The 20795-nt window shown below is 43.7% G+C and overlaps 1 protein-coding gene across 2 annotated transcripts in view; it reads right to left on the bottom strand.

Moving 5' to 3' along the window:
• Positions 1-890: 890 nt before the first annotated feature.
• SYNGR1 (synaptogyrin 1) overlaps positions 891-20795 on the bottom strand; it is a 62833-nt gene continuing 42928 nt past the window's right edge. The window contains exons 2-4 of one of the 2 annotated variants that reach the window (XM_056523898.1): positions 18272-18509; positions 12410-12555; positions 891-1413 (exon numbers count right to left, since the gene is read on the bottom strand). In XM_056523898.1, the coding sequence (XP_056379873.1) occupies positions 1201-1413; positions 12410-12555; positions 18272-18509 (597 nt within the window). In that variant the 3' untranslated portion in view covers positions 891-1200. Of the gene's footprint in view, positions 1414-3491; positions 6714-12409; positions 12556-18271; positions 18510-20795 lie in introns of those variants that run through there. The other variant, XM_056523899.1, reaches the window with a different exon arrangement.

Here is a 20795-nt window from a genome sequence, read left to right as displayed (position 1 = left end):
CTCAGGCTAGGTTCACCCGGCGGAATTTCCACTCGGAAATTCCGTAGCAGCAGAATCCCATTGTTTTCAATGGGATTGTGCTGCACCATGCACATGGCAGAATTTTTGCATCCGTTTCCGCCGCAAAAATTCCGACGCCCACCAAAAGAATAAACATGTTCATTCTTTCAGTGGAATCTTATAAATGCATGACCGACTGCATTTCCATGTGGCCCTAGCGCTGGCATGTTCTATCCGCCGTTTGATATTTGTGGAATTTCTGCCCGTTTTGGGCGGATCATCTGCAAATTTTCCGCTGTGTGAACAAAGCCTTAGTTTCCAGTATCAGACAGTATCAGAGGCACCATTTCCTAACCAGTGTGCCTCTGGCTATTGCAAAACTACAACTTCCAGCATGCCCGGACAGCCAAAGGCTGTCCGGGCATGCTGGGAGTTGTAGTTTTGCAACAGCTGGAGGCACACCAGTTGGGAAACACCACTATAGATAGCGGGGAAAGTTTAGTCAAGCAGCAGTCCTGCCAAACTGCATGTCTTCTCTGCCCTGGAGTTTCTTCATTTTACTTTCACTTTCACTTTCAATGAATGGACAGCAGATTATGTCTTTAGGCATATACATATGATTATGTAACACAATTATTATTTTTTTTTTACCTGAAAATGCTGTGAATAGGAAAAACAAGGTAGAAGTGCGACACACGCTCCATTCGTAGTCTACAGCATTTTGAATTTCCCAGTGAACTTTATTCATTCCTGCAGAATCCCTTTATATATTATCTATTCTAGATATCTCTATAAACCTGGGAATAACAATTTACGACTATAGCTGGTGGACGTCTCACATGCTCACTCTGGTAACTGCAGATTATTTCAAAAGTAGAATTTCGAGAGAGTTCAGAAATAAAAATGTTCACCGTTTCAGGAATACAGACAAAAAAAAAAAAAGGGACTCAAGGAATGATGGGAGTATACCTGGCAAGATCGCAGATCACTAATGATAAATAATAAGAAAAAAAACCAAAAAAAGGCTAATCTTGTATTTATAAACAAACATAAAAATAAGTAGAGATCCTTCCCCGGATCAGGTCATAAAAAATAAGGACATACTCTTTTACATCTTTCACTAACAGAGAGGCAGCAACAAATTGCAAACTGAGGAGTTGCTAGCCTTTCGGGCAATGAAAGTTCCTCGGAGGAGGGGCTTTAGTAATCCTGGGCCTGGTAGCCCTGTGTGCCCGCATCAAAAGCATCAATGGGAGGCTGTTGGTAGCCAGCGGAAGGATCTAAGTCATCATTGCTGGCATAAGGGGGGTAAGGAGGCCCCTGATCTTGGCTTGGGTCCATGTAGTCCTGAGAGAACAATGCGGAGTCGGAGCCCAGACGATAGCGTTGGAAGGCCAGCACAGCTTGTCCTGCCTTGAATCAATGATGAAGGGAAATCAATGGGTCAAGGTTTGGTGGTGGGGCGGGGGGGAGGGGGCAAGAGAGTGGAGAAGATGGAGAAGACAAAGAGAAACAGACACCAATCACCATAGTTAGTATTAGTTAAATTAGCATGATTTAAAGGGGTACTCCGCCCCTAGACATCTTGTCCCCTATCCAAGGGAAAATAAGATGTCTGATAGCAGGGGTCCCGCCACTGGGGACCCCCGGGATCTCGGCTGCGCCACCCAACTGTCATCACTGCATAGAGCAAACTCGCTCTGTGCATAATGATGGGCAATACAGGGGCCGGAGCATTGTGAAGCCAAGGCTCCGCCCCCTCGTTACATCACAACCCACCCCCTTAATGCAATTCTATAGACTTGCATTAAGGGGGTGGGCTGTGACACCACAAGGGGATGGAGGCGTGACATTGTGATGCTCCGGCCCCTGTATTGCCCATCATTACGCACAGAGCTCTGTGCAGTGATGACAGCGGGGTGGCGCAGCTGAGATCCCGGGGGTCCCCAGTGGCGGACCCCTGCTATCAGACATCTTATCCCCTATCCTTTGGATAGGGGATAAGATAACTAGGGGCAGAGTACCCTTTAACATAAAAGGATTCCTTCCTCATTCTATAGACTGGCTCGGTCCTAGAAGAAAGTTCACAGAGTTCAAAACTAGCACCTGTACAAAGCAACATCCGGTGTCGACCCGCACAGGAGTCATTTTGAAGAAATGTCTCATCACCAAACCTCCAAGTATAAAAAAATCATTGATGGATTGGGGGTAGAAGATGTATTTAAATAAAACTTTTTACATGTTGTACATCTTTGCAAAACATTTATGTTTCTAATATACTTCAAGTGTTTTTATCTCCTTTTTATAGAAATCATGGCTAATAAAACAAGACCACTAGGGGTCACCATATTCTCCAGAACATGGCCCAACCCAGCTGAAGCACAAGCAGGGACAAAGTCCAAGAAGTAAGGGTGGGATTAGCCCTCATCCGTGCTCACTCCTGTCCTGTCTATCAGACTCCTGTCTGAAAACAGAGAGGAGAGGGTTACAGAGCAGCCTGCAGTGATTGGATGAAGAGACCCAGCACAGCACAGCAAACTCAGGGAGGATGTGAATGCATGGTGAGCGTGGGCTCACTGCTTGCCTCTATACACGCCCCTTCCTGAGCAGTGATGTTAGAATGAGTGAGCAACAGAACATAGGGATCTAAGAGCCAAACACTGAAGCTAGACACCTAAAAAAAAAAAAAGAGAGACAGGTAAAGAACCAACACAACCTAGTAAGTAACATATATAAGCATTTTTTTTCTGTGACATGTATGCTTAAAGGGGTACTCTGGTGGAAAACTTTATTTATTTATTTATTTTTTTAAATCTCTGTCCAATTTAGGAACTGTCCAGAGCAGCATATGTTTGCTATGGAGATTTTCTACTACTATGGACAGTTCTTAAAATGGACAGAGATGTCAGCAGAGAGCACTGTGGTCATGATGTCAGCAGAGAGCTCTGTGTTCCAAAAAGAAAATAATTTCCTCTGTAGCATTCAGCAGCTAATAAGTACTGGAAGGATTAATATTTTTTTTAAATTACAAATCTGTTTATCTTTCTGGCACCAGTTGATAAAAAAAAAGTTTTCCACCGGAGTACCCCTAAAAAACACCTTGTACAGGTCAGTAAGTGCAGTTTCTTTGTACAGGTGCTAGCAAAGTTTCTAACTCCGGTAAATGATGGCGAACATTCTTGTGCTTAGATATGTCACGTCTGGACAGAAACTGGACCACCTGACTGCTACATCAGGCAGCTGCTGTATATCTGTCTGTCTCCACACTGGTTTCTGTTTGGTACCATTTGTCCTAAAGTTTAGCATTCATTTATATTGTCTCCATTGGCTCAGCACAGTGACCAATCTCCTGGGATTCTCTCAGTAAAAAAAAAAAATAAAATAAAAATAAAAATAAAAAAAAACTCTATGCATTCTACCTGATGCTAAAAAAATAAAAATTAAAAAGACATAAAAAAAAAACCTCACATAATATGTGAGAAGAAGCAATATTGAAAAATGATATTTAATCGTAACATTTTATTAACTTGTAACAGTGCTTGGACTAAGATTAATGTAGTTTAGGTAACATTACAACAACGTAAACATATATCCAGTTATTAAGACACTGGAGGTTTATCATACAATTATCAAATAAACAAAAAAAACTATAGTGGTGTAGTAAACAATGTTCATCTGATGCCCAGAGAAATAAAACATTTTATAAAAGGGAAGGGGGCTTAAAGGGGTACTTTGCTGCTCAGCGTTTGGAACAAACTATTCCGAACGATGGAGCCGGCGCCAGGAGCGCATGACGTCATAGCCCCGCCCCCTCAATGCAAGTCTATGGGAGGGGGCGTGACGGCTGTCACGCCCCCTCCCATAGACTTGCATTGAGGGGGCGGGTGTGACGTCATGAAGGGGAGGGGCTATGACGTCATGAACTGCTGGCTCCAGGGTTCAAAACAGTTTGTTCCAAATGCTGAGCAGCGGAGTACCCCTTTAAAGCAGACCCATCAGCAGCTAAGGAAGGGTAACAATAAGCTCATGGCTAGATAGAGCTTCTTATCAAGATTCCGGGCATACCTTGTTTATCCACGTAGACCTTTCCAGTGCAGAGATATAAGCCTTTTGGTTAAAATGTAAATGAGGCTCAAGTGCCGAGTGGGTGTTCCCCAGCATGGCAAGAGCCCTTGTGTTCAGCACCTCCATGCTTGACTGCATACACACACCATACCTCTGATTGACAGGGAGCAGTGAGGCAATAAATTAGAGGAGATGGGCTAGCTAACCTTGGGCTTTTACAGCGCTGGGGAACACCCCCTGGGCACTTCTAACTCTTTTTGTTAATATGTCAATTAGTTTTATCTTGGTGCTGGAAAGGGCTATGGAGATTAGACAAAGGTATGCCAGAAAATCTTTGGGAGAAGCCCTATCTAGCTATGTGCTTATTTATATCCCAAGTTAGCCCATGGCAGGTCCACTAAAAAAAGAACAAATAAGGGAAACTCATCTGCCTGATCCCCCATCCTTAATGTCCATGCTGAGCTCAGGCCCATTGCTGCTTATTACATCCTGGTCCTAGCTTGACACTCAAGAAATGCCCACTTAGTGAGTCACAGTGGCAGCCGATGATAGGTTGAGTGGAAATTTCCTGCATGTCATGATGGGACCAGGGGGCAGTGGAGCCCCAGCCCAGGCAAAGTCGAAAAGGTTGCGGGAGGGATTTAGGTAGGTGAATTTATTTTTATTTTTTTTAAACGTTAACCCCCCCCCGAACCTCAGAAAAAGTATTTTGGCAGACAACATCTTTAAAGGGGTACTCCGCTGTTCAGGGTTTTGAACAAACTGTTCCGAACGCTGGAGCCGGGAGCTAGTGATGTCAGAGCCCCGCCCCCTCATGATGTCATGCCCCACCCCCTTAATGTCAGTCTATGGGAGGGGGCCCTCCCATAGACTTGCATTGAGGGGGCAGGCGTGACGGCATGAGGGGGTGGGGCTATGACATCATGAGCTCCCGGTGCCAGCTCCAGTCTTCAGGACAGTTTGTTCCAAACACTGAGCAGCAGCGTACCTCTTTAAGGCAATATGCAATTTGGCACTTAAGTCTTGGCTAAGGTTGTACACATATAATTTAAGGCTGGTACAACTGTTCCACACAAACTAAAAAAAATGGCATCTAAATTGTCAATTTCTATCTATTATTAACTTTTGTGAATTTGTGTCATTTGTAAAAACTTTCTACATGTCAGAAGTTTAGATCGCACCGGGTGTCAGTCCTGTGATGTGCGGCGATACATTGATTGGGTAATAGCTGGCCGACGTGTGCGGCAGCATGAGTTTTGCTCCCTGGCTGTCAGTCAAATCTGACTCTGTAACTCAATAAACTAATGCAGTTAGAGTCGGATCAGGTAGCCGGCCAAGTAGTAAGCGTACGGTGCCGCATACTTCAGTCAGTTATTACACACGATTGCGGCTGGTCTCAGGACTGAGACCTGGAGCAATCTAAACTTTGAAAATATCGGTACTACATGCCGAAAGATTTTACAATTCACATGAAAGCTTTAAGTTAAAGTGGTTGCCCCACCTTGGCTCTTCTGGGTTATGGCCAGCTTCTGTCTGTTTGCAGCAGCTGGAGGTGGCCTAAAAAGACAAAAGCAGGTAGAGCAGTGGAGTTCACCAATTTGCATAACCTCCATTGACTTAAATGGGAGAAGTGCAAGCGGCGTTGTTTACGTAACATCAGGAGTTTCATAAACAGCGGAGCTCACGGGGCTACGCTGCTTACACAACTTCTATTAAAGTCAAAGGGATTTACCCAAAATGAGTAACTTTTCTGCTTCAGCTGCCATTGGATTTTCTGACCACCTACGGCCGCTACACACAGGCAGGAGCTGACTAGAAAACCTAGAAGAGCCAGTCAGACAACCTCTTTAATGTGCAATTGTGGTGCAGCAATAAGGCAAAATCCCATCAGTTTACTACTTATTTAACATATGAAGTGGACTGCACCCTCCTACAAGTCTTTGAAGACATATTTGGCACAAAGAGGTTTGCAGTCACAGTTCAGTGCAATGTAACCAGCTTAAAACCACCAAAAACAGATTAAAACAAAGTGGTCAAGAAGCTATAGAGCCAAGGCGTTCCTCCTGACTATGCTCCTATGTTACTTCCCTAATACTGTCAACATAAAAAAACCTTTACTAAACATGACATATGATAGATTGCTAACCAAGCTTCAAAAGGCAAATGATTTAGAAAGAGATCACCATGCTGAAGAACATGATGTTTGTTTAACTTGTCCAAATGCAAAATGCTATGAATATCAAAAGAGCAGCGGCCATAAAAAAAAAAAAAAAAAAATCAAAAAATATCTAAGGCAGTGTTTTACAACCAGTGTGCCTCCAGCTTTAGCAAAAATACAACTCCCAGAGGCACACTGGATAGGAAACACTTCTCCAAGCAAGAATTTGCCTATGTATAAGCAAGCTCTAAAGAAATTTTTATAAGCAATATGTATAAGCAAGCTCTTAAGTGCAGACATATATAATACAAATGTAAACTATCCTTAGAGATGGTAATACATAGGATGGAGTAGTTAAGGCACTGCAGATCTCTACTGTTTTGTTAATAGGTTAAGGGAAGGGTTGGGGGTTAGGGGGGAAAAGTCTGCTGTATTCCTCCTGGAAAGTAATTTCCTTCAGATGCTGTAGCCTCAACACTGCTAGGATGGCCTGTGAAATGGACAAAGTTATAAGAGAGTAAGATCCCTTTGCGATCGCAAGCGGCCTGCAAGGTTCCTTCACCAGATGCAACATAAGTTGTTCATTGGTAAAAATGTACATTTATCAACACTTTAATGGGCTACTTTGAAGGAAGATATATTTTTGTGATAGATTATAGAAAGAGAAATCTTATAATTAATATATATAGATTATTATATATATATATATATATTTTTTTTTTGCCCTGCCTGTTTCTTATAAAAGAAACCAAGCCTTTACTTACCCTCTATGCTCCCCGGATGCCTCAGGTATCATTGCTCCAGTCCCTGATGCGATCCTCTTCCTGGTACCAGGGGTCGAAGTGTCACAGTGCGGCTCAGTCCTGCTTCAGCCAGTGAGTGGCTTAGTGGCAATGTGACGTATTGAGCCCAGGAACCAGGAGGACAGCCAGGAATGGAGCTCAATATGTCACATTGCCGCTCAGCCAATTACAGGCCAAGGCGGTCCGCTGAGCTGCACTGGCACCAGCAAGAGGATCACATAGAGGACTGGAGCAGAGATACCAGAGGCACCAGGGGAGCTCGGGAGGCATGTAAAGGTTTCTTTTTAAATAAGAAACAGGATGGGCATCTTTGTAGACTTGTAAAAACAAACACCCTTCTGCCGGTGTACCCCCTTTACACAACTAATCTATTGAATTTGGCTAAAAACTTAAACTGTTAGATACAAAAGACTGTCAGATACAAGAACTTTATATGTTGTAAATCTTGGCAAAACAACTTTTCTAATATACTTCATAAGAAAATTGTATTTCCTTTTTATAGAAATTATGACTTATAAAATGATGGCTTTGTCCAAGCTGAAGCACAAGCATGGACAAAGTCCAGTAAGTGAGGGTGGGCGAGCACAGAGGAGTGCTATCAGACAGGAGAGAGGGCAGAGGAGTGCTATCAGACAGGAGAGAGGGCAGAGGAGTGCTATCAGACAGGAGAGAGGGCAGAGGAGTGCTATCAGACAGGAGAGAGGGCAGAGGAGTGCTATCAGACAGGAGAGAGGGCAGAGGAGTGCTATCAGACAGGAGAGAGGGCAGATGAGTGCTATCAGACAGGAGAGAGGGCAGAGGAGTGCTATCAGACAGGAGAGAGCGCAGAGGAGTGCTATCAGACAGGAGAGAGCACAGAGGAGTTCTATCAGACAGGAGAGAGCACAGAGGAGTCATATCAGACAGGAGAGAGCACAGAGGAGTCCTATCAGACAGGAGAGAGCACAGAGGAGTGCTATCAGACAGGAGAGAGCACAGAGAGTGCTATCAGACAGGAGAGAGCAAAGAGGAGTGCTATCGGACAGGTGAGAGCACAGAGGAGTCCTATCAGATAGGAGAGAGCACAGAGGAGTACTATCAGACAGGAGAGAGCACAGAGGAGTGCTATCAGACAGGAGAGAGGAAAGAGCGCAGAGGAGTGCTAGCCCACCCTCACTTACTGGACTTTGTTCATGCCTGTGCTTCAACTTGGACAAAGCCATTATTTTTATAAGCCATGATTTCTATAAAAAGAAATACTATTTTCTTATAAAGTATATTAGAAAGGTTAATGCTTTGCCAAGATGTACAACATATAAAGTTTTTGAATCTAACAGTGCCCATTTAATTCAAAGCTACATGGTGTTAACTGTGATTAAGTCCAAGGCCCACATTTACTAAGTGGTTTGTATCGATTTTTGGTGTAAAGTGAACAAACAATGTCACAAAGCATGGTGCGCTAAAGTTGGGCTAAACATATGTTTTAGGGATGGGTTGTTTGTGAATGAACCGGCTCTTTTATGTGAATTAGAATCGGCTTCTGGCTGTAAGCTGTAGTATTCCCTAACCACACACCTTGGCGCTTACTTCCCAAACCATGCTACCTTTCCTTCCAAACCATGCTACCTTTCCTTCCAAACCACGTTTCCTTTCCTTCCAAACCAGGCTCCTTGTTCGGCCTCTGTAAATTCCCAGAAAAATGCTAGGTGTATTTCCCTTCTGACCTATCACCCGCCCCAAAACACTGTTTCTCTCGGTGCAATTATCCTCAATAATCTCCCCAGTAGATTTGCATGCAGCAGAGATCCCCACCTACCTAGAAAAGTAAAGAAAATGGAAGAAAAAGGGAAGAGACGGCTCACTGAAGAGAGACAGAATGCCATCACTAACAAGTGGCTTCAAAAGTGGGTGTGATATCCAAGGAGAAGGTGTGGTCTTCAAGGTTCGGATGTTGCCTTCAAGAGAGGATGTGTCCTCAGAGTGGGAGTGGTCACCAAGTTTAGGACAGATTGCCAGAAAACAGTGCACATTTTGGTGCAAACACATGGTGATCGCAAACCTTGATTTGATTTTCTAAATTTTTGACAATCCCAAATACTCCAAATTCATTAAAGGGGTATTCCAGGCCAAAACTTTTTTTTTATATATCAACTGGCACCGGAAAGTTAAACAGATTTCTAAATTACTTCTATTAAAAAATCTTAATCCTTCCAATAGTTATTAGCTTCTGAAGTTGAGTTGTTGTTTTGTGTCTAACTGCTCTCTGATGACTCACGTCCCGGGAGCTGTGCAGATCCTATGGGGATATTCTCCCATCATGCACAGCTCCCGGGACGTGACATCATCATTGAGCAGTTAGACAGAAAACTTCAGAAGCTAATAACTATTGGAAGGATTAAGATTTTTAATAGAAGTAATTTACAAATCTGTTTAACTTTCCGGAGCCAGTTGATATATATAAAAAAAAAGGTTTTGCCTGGAATACCCCTTTAAGTGTCAGGTGCCTGGGAATCCCTTCACCTATCTCCTTTTTTAGGGTAGAAGCACACGTTGCTGATACACTGCAGATTTTAAGCAGGAGAAAATGTACCAAATCAGAAGTGGATCTAGCTGCAAGAGGAAATATCAAGGAAGTTGTTATTCTTTCCCTTTCTGACTCTGCTGCTGAAAATCTGCAGGTGTGTATCTAGCCTTAGGTCTCATCCACACTGCAGACATTGCCCAGGTAGGATTTTTCTGCAGAATTCTGCTTGTTTTTAATGGGACTCTGCTGCTCTGTTCAGACTCCGGAATGCCGCCAGGTGGGAGTGTATCTGCATAATAAATGAACGTGTTCATTCTTTGAGTGGAACTCCGCCGGGACTGCATTGTAGCCGCAATGTCCTACTGCCGCAGCATTTGGCGATGCCTACTGCAAACGGGCATTCATTCAGGAGATTCCCCTAGCTCAGTGTTTCCCAACCAGGGTGTCTCCAGCTGTTGCAAAACTACAACTCCCAGCATGCTCGGACAGCCTAAGGCTGTCCGGGCATGCTGGGAGTTGTAGTTTTGCAACAGCTAGAGGCACCCTGGTTGGGAAACACTCCCCTAGCTGAATGTCTGCAATGTGGACGAGGTCTAAGTCTGGTGTCAGCGTTAATAAATGTGGGCCTTAGCATCCTACTTAAAGCATATTAGAAAATAAATATTGAAAACAGAGCTGATTTCTTCCAAAAACACGGATGTCTTGCCCACGGGTTGTGTGTGGTATAGCAGCTAAATGCTATTGGAGTTCCAAATGAATGGAGCCAAGTTGTAATATCTGAAAACACGTGTGGTGCTGATGGAAATCAGCTGTGTTTTTCTATGCCTGGATAACCCCTTTAATATGTTCAATTGTTAAACCTAGTGTAATAGTAAAACCTAGTGTAATAGTATATGCTTAAAGGGGTACTCCGTATATAGTATATGCTTAAAGGGGTACTCCGGTGAAAACCTTTTTTCTTTTAAATCAACTGGTGGCAGAAAGTTAAACATATTTGTAAATTACTTTTATTAAAAAATCTTAATCCTTCCAGTACTTATGAGCTGCTGAATGCTACAGAGGAAATTCCTTTCTTTTTGGAACACCGATGACATCACGAGCACAGTGCTCTCTGCTGACATCTCTGTCCATTTTAGCAACCATGCATAGCAGATGTATGCTAAGGGCAGCATGGTGGCTCAGTGGTTAGCACTGCTGCCTTGCAGTGCTGGGGACTTGGGTTCAAATCCCACTAAGGACAACAATAAATAAAGCGTTTTTTTATTATTATAATAACGTCAGCAGAGAGAACTGTGCTCGTGATGTCATCAGAGAGCATTCCAAAAAGAAAAGAATTTCCTCTGTAGTATTCAGCAGCTAATAAGTACAGGAAGGATTAAGATTTTTTAATACTAAGAAGTAATTTACGGATATGTTTAACTTTCTGCCACCAGTTGATTTAAAAGAAAAAAGGTTTTCACCGGAGTACCCCTTTAAAGGAGTCAGACCCTTTTTAACTATTCTTTGGTAAACTGCTGTAATGATTACAATAAGTCACTTACCGGTACTAGCAGGGGAGATATTCTTAAAACCTGTGTTAAGGAAGAGTGGGGCAGTTGCCCATAGCAACCAGGTCGCTTCTTTCAGAGGCCTTTTTTAAAAATTAAAGAATCGATCGGATTGTTTGCGTTGGGCAAGTGTCCCACTCTTCCTCTACACAGGACATAATACATCTCTCCCCATAATGCCTGGATCTCCGCCCCCCCACCCCAATCCCCCATTCCTCTATGCGGCTGGATGGTTCATCCGTCCCCAAGATGGCTGGCTATAAAGGAGCAGATGACATTACATCCTCCATAGCACAGGTACAGTGGTTGAGGCAGGTCCTCCTCCATATGCAGCCATCTTATAGATGGATCAGCTGTCTGGCTGTACAAGAGGATAGGGAAGGGGATCATGGGGGGGCTGTAAAATTATAGAGGATAGGCCCAGTGCAGGTGGATGCAATAAGTATCAGTGAGGGACTTACTATATTCATTACTAGAGGTTGCAAAAAAGTAGTTAAAAGTTGGCTAGCCGCTTTAATTTACAGGAAAACAAAGTTTAAAAGGAGTACTGCACCATAGACAACTTATCCCCTATTTGCAGGATAGGGGATAAGTGTCTGATCGCAGGGGGGTGCAAACCGCTGGGACCCCCGCGATCTCCCTTACAGGGACCCAGCTCTGCCCGGCTAATGCCAGTGTTGTTGACCTCACTGAGATCGATAGACACGTCCCCTCCATTCAGCTCTATGGGAGAGGCAGGGAACGCTGCACCTCCACCTCTCCCATAGAGCTACATGAAGGAGACATGTCGGCCACCACGCTTCCTGCACGGGGAGAGCCGTGGCAGAGTTGGGGCCCTGTACAGGAAAAAGCGGGAGTTCCAGCGCTAAGCCCCCCCCCCCCCCCCCCCCCTGCGATCAGACACTTATCCCCTATCCTGCACATAAGGGATAAGTTGTATAAGGCTGCAGATCTCATTTAATAGAGCGCTGGGCACTATGGCCTACTGGCACTGGACACTATGGCCTACTGGCACTGGACACTATGGCCTACTGGCACTGGACATTATGGCCTACTGGCACTGGACACTATGGCCTACTGGCACTGGACACTATGGCCTACTGGCACTGGACACTACTTGGCTACGGTTTACAGTTGTGTAACAGAACCTGAACTTCAAATGAAGTCACTTTTCCATGTTTTTAGATGTCCCACCTAGAATCCATCAACTAACAGCAATAAAAACCTTCATCTATCCCACAGGGACTTCCACTTTTAAAATATATAAAAGAGTGACAGCTTTTCTACTATCCCGGACCAAACCCAAATAGATACAGTTAATAGTAAAACTTACCCAAGTAATGATGGAGAAGAAGGAGAATGCTATGGCTGCACGGGCAGCATCTGCGCCTTCCATCAGTGGATTAATCTTTGAGTCAGACATTTGCCATTGGTTAGCCAAAAAGCAGAACCCAACAAACCAAAAGAAGGACCAAAGACCTAGAGCAAAGATGTGAAAAGATAAGTAGCAGATTAGATATCATCGAGTAGACATTCCTCAACACTTTAAATAAGCACTGTCAGAATCAAAACCTTTATGTTGTACATCTTGCCAAAACACTAAACCTTCCTAATATACACTTCCTATTTTACATCTACTTTTTTAAATTTTTTTTTAGAAATCATGGCTTAAAAAAAAAAAATAAAAAAAAAAGGGGGGGGGGGGGGGTCTAGGGGTCCTCATACTATCTAAAACATGATCCTGTCCGACTGAAACATCATCTTTGTCCTAGCTGAAGAACAGGCTGGGACAAAGTCTAGGAAGAGAGGACTAGCACTCCTCTGTGCTCACTCCTCACTCCTGTCCTATCAGACTGCAGCATGAAACAGAAAAAGGAGGGGTTACAGAACAGCCTGCAGTGATTGGATGAAGAGACCCAGCACAGCAGACTCCGGCAGGAAGTGAACGCATGGTGAGTGAGGGCGGGCTCAGTGCTCGCGCTTCGGACATGCCCCTTTCTGAGCAGTAAATGTCAGAATGAGTGAGCAGAACAGAGGAATATGTGAGCCAAATACAGACTCTAGACATAAAAAGTCATGTAAAACATCTACATGACCTAGTGGGCAACATATACAAGCATTATTTATTAAAGGGTTATCCACCATAAAGGTGATTTTAGCACCTACCTGCCAGACAGTTATGGACATGCTTAGGAAGGATCTGCGCTCGTCTTTGGGTTAAATGGCTGTTGTGGGATTACCATAAAAGCTGTGGCTTTCTTTTTGTGAACCTCAGTATTTCCCGTGGAAGTTTTCTTTCTTTTTTACTACAAATCCCAGAATTCCACTTTCCTACCTCCCACACATCAGCCACCCCACCCATTGAACAACAAACAAGCTAGATTCAATGAAAAGGGTCAGTGCTTTCTAATCAGGGTGCCTCCAGCTGTTCCACCCATTGAAGCAGACAGGCTCCCTGTCATCACCTGACTAGTGACGTCAGGTCTCGGCCGTACTGCATCCTGGGAAATACCCGAGACAGGAGTCATTTTGTACGCTGTTAAAAATAAACATCCAGAGCGAAGATCACATAAGAATACGAGAGCAGCCAGAGACAGGTACAGACACTATATTATGAACTACACTAACTTTACAGCCCTGTAGCATAATCAAATAAAAAAAATAATAAAAATCCTGGAATACCCCTTTAATTTTATACGACAGGTACCCTTTAAGAACCTGCAGAGGGCCAGTGATCCTGAGCGTCCCAGTGAAAACACATGCATGCTTGGCCGAGCCAAGTGTTCATGTGTATGGGAGATTGTAAAGAACTGCAGAATACGCTTAATAAAAGGGATTATTATTGTTATTATGGTTATTCAATATTCAGCAAAATAAAAGAACGCCGGGAACTTCATTGTATTAGTAACAAACAAAGTGAGATAATTTGCACTGGAGATGACATAGTATCCATTATACTCAGCATCCGGGGCAAAACAGAGTTACACCAGACCTATGGTGGCCATACACATAGGAAAGCTGGCAGCTGAATGCTAGTCCTGCCGACAGTTCTTCTTTATGACCTCTGACGAGCATAAAGGTCTTAAAAGGGGAAAAATAAGCTGCTGCGGCTCTCATTGAAAACAAAATGATTAAAGGGGTATTCCAGCTTTATACATCTTATCTCCTATCCAAAGGATAGGGGATAAGATGTATGATCTCAGGGGTCCCACCGCTGGGGACCCCCTCGATCTCTGTGTAGCCCCCGGCATTCTGTGTCGGGCGCTGCTTCCCAGACGGAGATGTGAAGTCACAGCCACGGCCCCTAGTGACATCACACCACGCCCCTCCATTCGCGTCTATGGGAGGGGCGTCACGCCCCCTCCCATAGACATGAATGGAGGGGAGTGGTGTGACTTCACTAGGGGCCGTGGTGTCACGTCCCCGTCTGGGAAGCAGTGCCCGACACAGAATGCCGGGGGCTACACAGATAGAGGGGGTCCCCAGTGGTGGGATCCCTTCGATCATACATCTCAACCCCCTATCCTTTGGATAGGTGATAAGATGTATAAAGCCGGAATACCCCCTTTAAATTGAAAACCGACAAGCCTGATCCTCCTTTCCACCAACATCTGCTATTGGGGGATAATCAGGGCTCCACCTTACACATGGATGGTCAGTCGGTCCTGCCAAATTCAGCAGGTTTGGCCACCTAAAAAGGGTCATCCAGGAATAGAAAAAAAAATTACTGATTTCTTTAACAAACAAACAAAAAAAACAGCACCACACTTGTCCTCAGGTTGTGTGTGGTAATACAACTTGATTCCATTCACTTCAAATGGGACTGAGCTGCAATACCACTTACAACCTAAGGACCGTACTGTTTTCTATTCCTGGATCACCTCTTAGGCTATGTTCACACGGCAGAATATCTGCATGAAAATTCTGCAGCGAATTCCCAGAAATTAATTGCCCGTTCACTTCAAAGGAATTGCTGCAGCGGAAATTCTGCTGTGTGAATGGGACAGAGGAATCCCATTGAAGTGTATTGGCTATAAATTCATACAGAAATTTTGGCGTGAATTCTGCTGAATATAGCAGGTCCGGCTGACCATCCACTTGCAAGCGGGGAGCCCTGATTCTCCCCCCAATAGAAGATGTTTTTTTTAATCCGCTTTAGGAATTATTTTATACTTTGTTTTGTAATCCTGATCCAGAAACAGACACAATCATCTGTACAGGGCTGACTGTTTGCTGCCGCCACCATTACTGCTGCCACTTGGGAGTTTCCACATTCATATATTCTGCTTCCTTGTTTTGTTCATATTGATTATTGGTTGTTAATTATATAGGTGACAAATTCATGACTTAGGTCATTTTAGTGATATCTAACACCTAAAACATTGAGAGAAAAATTGGGTGACATAGGTCCTTGGGACCATGAAATGTACATGGGGGTCCCACTGCCATGTGGGGTCTCAGCATCCCTGCAGGGTAAATTGTGCCTTACAATGATGACCTATTGTTATTAACCTGTTAAGGACCCAGGGCGTACCTGTACACCCTGAGTCCGCTCCCGTTCTATAACGTGGGGCCACGGCGTGGCCCCACGTCATAGCGGGTTGGGCCCGGCCTATGTGGCTAATAGCGCGTGGCACTGATCGCATTGCCGCGAGCTACTAACCCTTTAGACGCGGCATTCAAAGTTTAACGCCGCGTCTAAAATGAAAGTAAACCATTGCCGGTTAGCTCAGGGAGCTGTTCAGGATCGCCGCGGCATCCCGAACAGCTTACAGGACAGCTGGAGGGTCCCTACCTGCCTCCTCGCTGTCCGATCGCCGAATGACTGCTCAGTGCCTGAGATCCAGGCATGAGCAGTCAAACGGCAGAATCTTTGATCAATGGTTTCCTATGAGAAACCAGTGATCAATGATAAAGATCAGTGTGTGCAGTGTTATAGCCCCTATGGGAGCTATAACACTGCAAAAAAAACTGAATAAAGATCATTTAACCCCTTCCTGATAAAAGTTTCAATCACCCCCCTTTTCCCATTAAAAAAAAACTGTAAATTAAAAAAAAAAAAATAATAAACATATGTGGTGTCGCCGCGTGCGGAAATGTCCAAATTATAAAAATATCTAATTAATTAAACCGCACGGTCTATGGCGTACGCGCAAAAAAATTCCAAAGTTCAAAATTGTGTATTTTTGGTCACTTTTTAGATCATGAAAAAATGAATAAAAAGCGATCAATAAGTCCAATCAATACAAAAATGGTACAGATAGTATGAGCCCTGATACCGCCCCATATGCGGAAAAATAAAAAAAAGTTATAGGGGTAAGAAGATGACAATTTTAAACGTATTAATTTTCCTGCATGTAGTTATGATTTTTTCCAGAAGTGCGACAAAATCCAACCTATATAAGTAGGGTATCATTTTAATCGTATGGACCTACAGAATAAAGAGAAGGTGTTATTTTTACCGTAAAATGTACTACGTAGAAACGGAAGCCCCAAAAAGTTACAAAATAGCATTTTTTTTTCAATTTTGTCTCACAATTACTTTTTTTTCCGTTTCGCCGTAAATTTTTGGGTAAAATGACTGATGTCATTACAAAGTAGAATTGGTGGCGCAAAAAATAAGCCATCATATAGATTTTTAGGTGCACAATTGAAAGTTATAATTTTTTAACCAGTTAAGGACTCAGCCCATTTTGGCCTTAAATTTTTACGCTTTTGTTTTTCCTCCTTGCCTTCTAAAAATCATAACTCTTATATTTTCATCCACAGACTAGTATGAGGTCTTGTTTATTGCGCGACCAGTTGTCCTTTGTAATGACATAACTCATATCATAAAATGTATGGTGCAACCAAAAAACACTATTTTTGTGGGGAAATTAAAAAGAAAAACGCAATTTTGCTAATTTTGGAAGGTTTCGTTTTCACACCGTACAATTTACGGTAAAAATGACGTGTGTTCTTTATTCTGAGGGTCAATACGATTAAAATGATACCCATTATTACATACTTTTATATTATTGTTGCGCTTAAAAAAAATTACAAACTTTTTAACCAAATTAGTACGTTTATAATCCCTTTATTTTGATGACCTCTAACTTTTTTATTTTTCCGTATAAGCGGCGGTATGAGGGCTAATTTTTTGCGCCATGATATGTACTTTTTTTTGATACCACATTTGCATATAAAAAACTTAATACATTTTTTATAATTTTTTTAAAATAAAATGTATTAAAAAAAAGTACCAATTTTGGACTTTTTTTTTTTTTCGTTCACGCCGTTCACCGTACGGGATCATTAACATTTTATTTTAATAGTTCGGACATTTACGCATGCGGTGATACCAATTATGTCTATAAAATTTATTTTTTACGCTTTTTGGGGGTAAAATAGGAAAAAACGGACGTTTTACTTTTTTATTGGGGGAGGGGATTTTTCACTTTTTTTTTAACTTTTACTTTGACATTTTTTAAAAATTTTTTTTTACACTTGAATAGTCCCCATAGGGGACTATTCATAGCAATACCATGATTGCTAATACTGATCTGTTCTATGTATAGGACATAGAACAGATCAGTGTTATCGGTCATCTCCTGCTCTGGTCTGCTCGATCTCAGACCAGAGCAGAAGACGCCGGGAGCCGGAAGGAGGAAGGTGAGGGGACCTCCGTGCGGCGTTCTGAATGATCGGATCCACGCAGCAGCGCTGCGGGCGATCCGATCATTCATTGAAATCGCGCAGTGCCGCAGATGCCGGGATCTGTATTGATCCCGGCACCTGAGGGGTTAATGGCGGACGCCCGTGAGATCGCGGGCGTCGGCCATTGCCGACAGGTCCCTGGCTGCGATCAGCAGCCGGGATCAGCCACGCATGACACGGGCATCGCTCCGATGCCCGCGGTTATGCACAGGACGTAAATGTACTTCCTGGTGCGTTAAGTACCACCTCACCAGGACGTACATTTACGTCCTGCGTCCTTAAGGGGTTAAAAGGTAAGGAGGAAAAAACGAAAATGCAAAAACGGAAAAACCCCGGGTCCTTAAGGGGTTAATGCAACGCTTAGACAAGCTGGGTCCTCCAGGGAAAGATCCTAATGGATCTAAGCAGCTGAAATGGTCAGTGCCCTCTAATTTAAAGAACATTGGGGTAAATAACATCAATAAATTTGAGCAATATCACAAATATAGAAGCAGCTTACCAGACACCGCAACGTCAGATATTACAGTTTTCTTGCGATCCTTGACGCTGCTTATCTGTGGAAAGTGGATGTCGATCGCCAGGTACAGCGTGCAGGTGAGGAAGGCCAGCACCCCTACCGTCACCCCATAGGTGCAGGCACTGTGGTTTCGATTGAATATGCAGTACTCCTCTTCCTCGCTTGCTGTGTTAATGTATCCTTCATTGATTATGCACCCAAAGACCACAATGGAAAACACCTGCAAAGATCAGAAAGAAACAGGTAAATGGGCACAGTCAGAATCGAAAACTTTTTATATGTTGTATTAATCTTTCTAATATACTTCATAAAAAGGTTCTCTCCTTCTTATAGAAATCATTGCTTAAAAAAAAAAAAAGGGGGGGTCCCCATACCATCCAGGACATAATCCTGTGAGGCTGCAGCATATTTGTCCGAGCTAAGTGAGGGAGGGACTAGCACGCCTCTATGCTCACTCTTGTCCTATCAGTCTCCTGTCTGAAAACAGAGATCCGGGGCAAAGAGACCCAGAGACAAAACACAGCAGACTCAGGGAGGAAGTGAATATATGAGGAACAATTCCGGCGAGCGCTCCCGTGACTATTTACCCGACACACATACACACTAAACGGTTAGTTGTCTCCACGTCTGTAGAGAAGTAATACACTTTCAATCTTGGCAGGCATAACCTCTTAAAAGGCAGGGCTTGACAAATTTGTTTTGAATCTAGGAACCAGCTAAATTTTTTTATTTTTTGCTTCCCCGGCTGTACTTTTAAAGAAGTGTCACAAACAAAAACGTATCCCCTATCCTGCGAACGGAGGATAAGTTTAGATCATTGGGGGTCCGACCACTGGGGCCCTCCAACTCTCCCTGGGAACAGGCCACGAAGCGGGGGCTGACACGCCCCCTCAATTTATCTATGGGGGGAGCCGAAGATAGCCGAATGGTTCTCCCATAGACATCTATGGAGGCGGAATGCTGGCCACCGCTGCGTCCTGGAGAGAACCGGGGTCCTGTACTGGAGATCTCGGGAGGCGTCCCATCGGTCGTACCCCCCCCCCCCCCACGCTGGTACCTGCTGGGTATGACGCTGGCCAGGCTCCCGTCATACTTCTGCATCCGACCTATTATGTACGTGTATGTCATGGGTCAGAAAGGGAGAAACACTTCAGGTGGAAGACCTGCAAAAGGAACAAGGGACGCCCCACTACTTCCCCACCCCTGGGGGATATTGAGAGCTTCAACAACTGATGTACCTGCTAAGGTCCAGTAAGACTGGACGTCCTCCTCTGCTACCCCAGCAAAACAAAGCGGGTACGTAGCTTCTGAAGTGCATGAACACTCCCTTCTGTCCCAGAGCAGAGCGCCCACTGACGCTTGTGTTGCTTGTCCACCGGGCTGGACATACAGGCTACTGCAATGAAGCAGGTAGTATGAGGCGCAATCTGAGGCTGCCGTGTGCACAGATTACAAAAACCTAGGCACCAAAGCAAAATTCTGAGAAGCCATGGTGACCTGGCGCCCGGGATTTGTCAAGCCATGACATGTAACAGAACAATGCTATATACCTGCTGAATCCCTACTATAGCAAATGTTAATAAACACGGCCGCTGTGTGTAGGTTACATGTATGTGCACATCTTATATTCTCCTTTACCTTTTCGCTGCCCTGAGATTCTATTTTCTGCTTTTTGGTTTAACAGTACTGTATCGCAGTGTTTCCCAACCAGTGTGCCTCCAGCTGTTGCAAAACTACAACTCCCAGGCAACCGGGCATGCTGGGAGTTGTAGTTTTGCTTCGCGTAGTAGGCACTAAGACAGAGCGGTGAATGAAGTGAATATTAATAAGCTGGGCATTGAAGGAATACCACCGATGTCACCGTGCCCAAGGCCGCCATCATAACCCCACCCGCGCACAAAGCTGCTCATTTAAATATTCAAAAAAATTAGGATATTGTCCAAATGCAAGGATGGATCTGGGCAACGTAGGCATTATTGTAATCAGTGTCACCCATTTGTGTCACCCGCATTACCAGCCAGTAACACTGGGGAAATTAGTGACAGATTTCCTTTAAACACAGCTCAGGTAAGATTGCAGCCCAGTTAATCATGCACAAATACAAAAATTTACAATCAGACCCATGGCTAATGTCAGACATCACAGATCAGGGCGATGTTCTGTATTAACCCTTTAGTCGCCACAATCAAAGTTGATCATGGCATCTAAAAGTGCCGAAAATCACTTCCCTTACCTGCCTCCGGGATGGTGCCTCTGCAGCCTGCACTAATAGTGCACCGATAATACTGATCAGTGCTGTGCTATGGTGCAGCATTGTTCAGTCATTGCAATCAATTACATGTAATATTCCCCTATTGGAGCTAAAAAAAAAAAATGTTGTAGAGAAAAAATATATATTTTATAATAATAAATGTGACTTACCCCCTTTCCGAATAAGTTTTAACTGTTTAACCCCCTACCTTTCCTAAATAAAATAATGTGAACACAAATAAACAAACATATGCTG

Source organism: Hyla sarda, chromosome 6, assembly GCF_029499605.1.
Source record: "Hyla sarda isolate aHylSar1 chromosome 6, aHylSar1.hap1, whole genome shotgun sequence".
Lineage (NCBI taxonomy): Eukaryota > Metazoa > Chordata > Amphibia > Anura > Hylidae > Hyla > Hyla sarda.
This window is presented reverse-complemented; position numbering and strand designations above follow the sequence as displayed.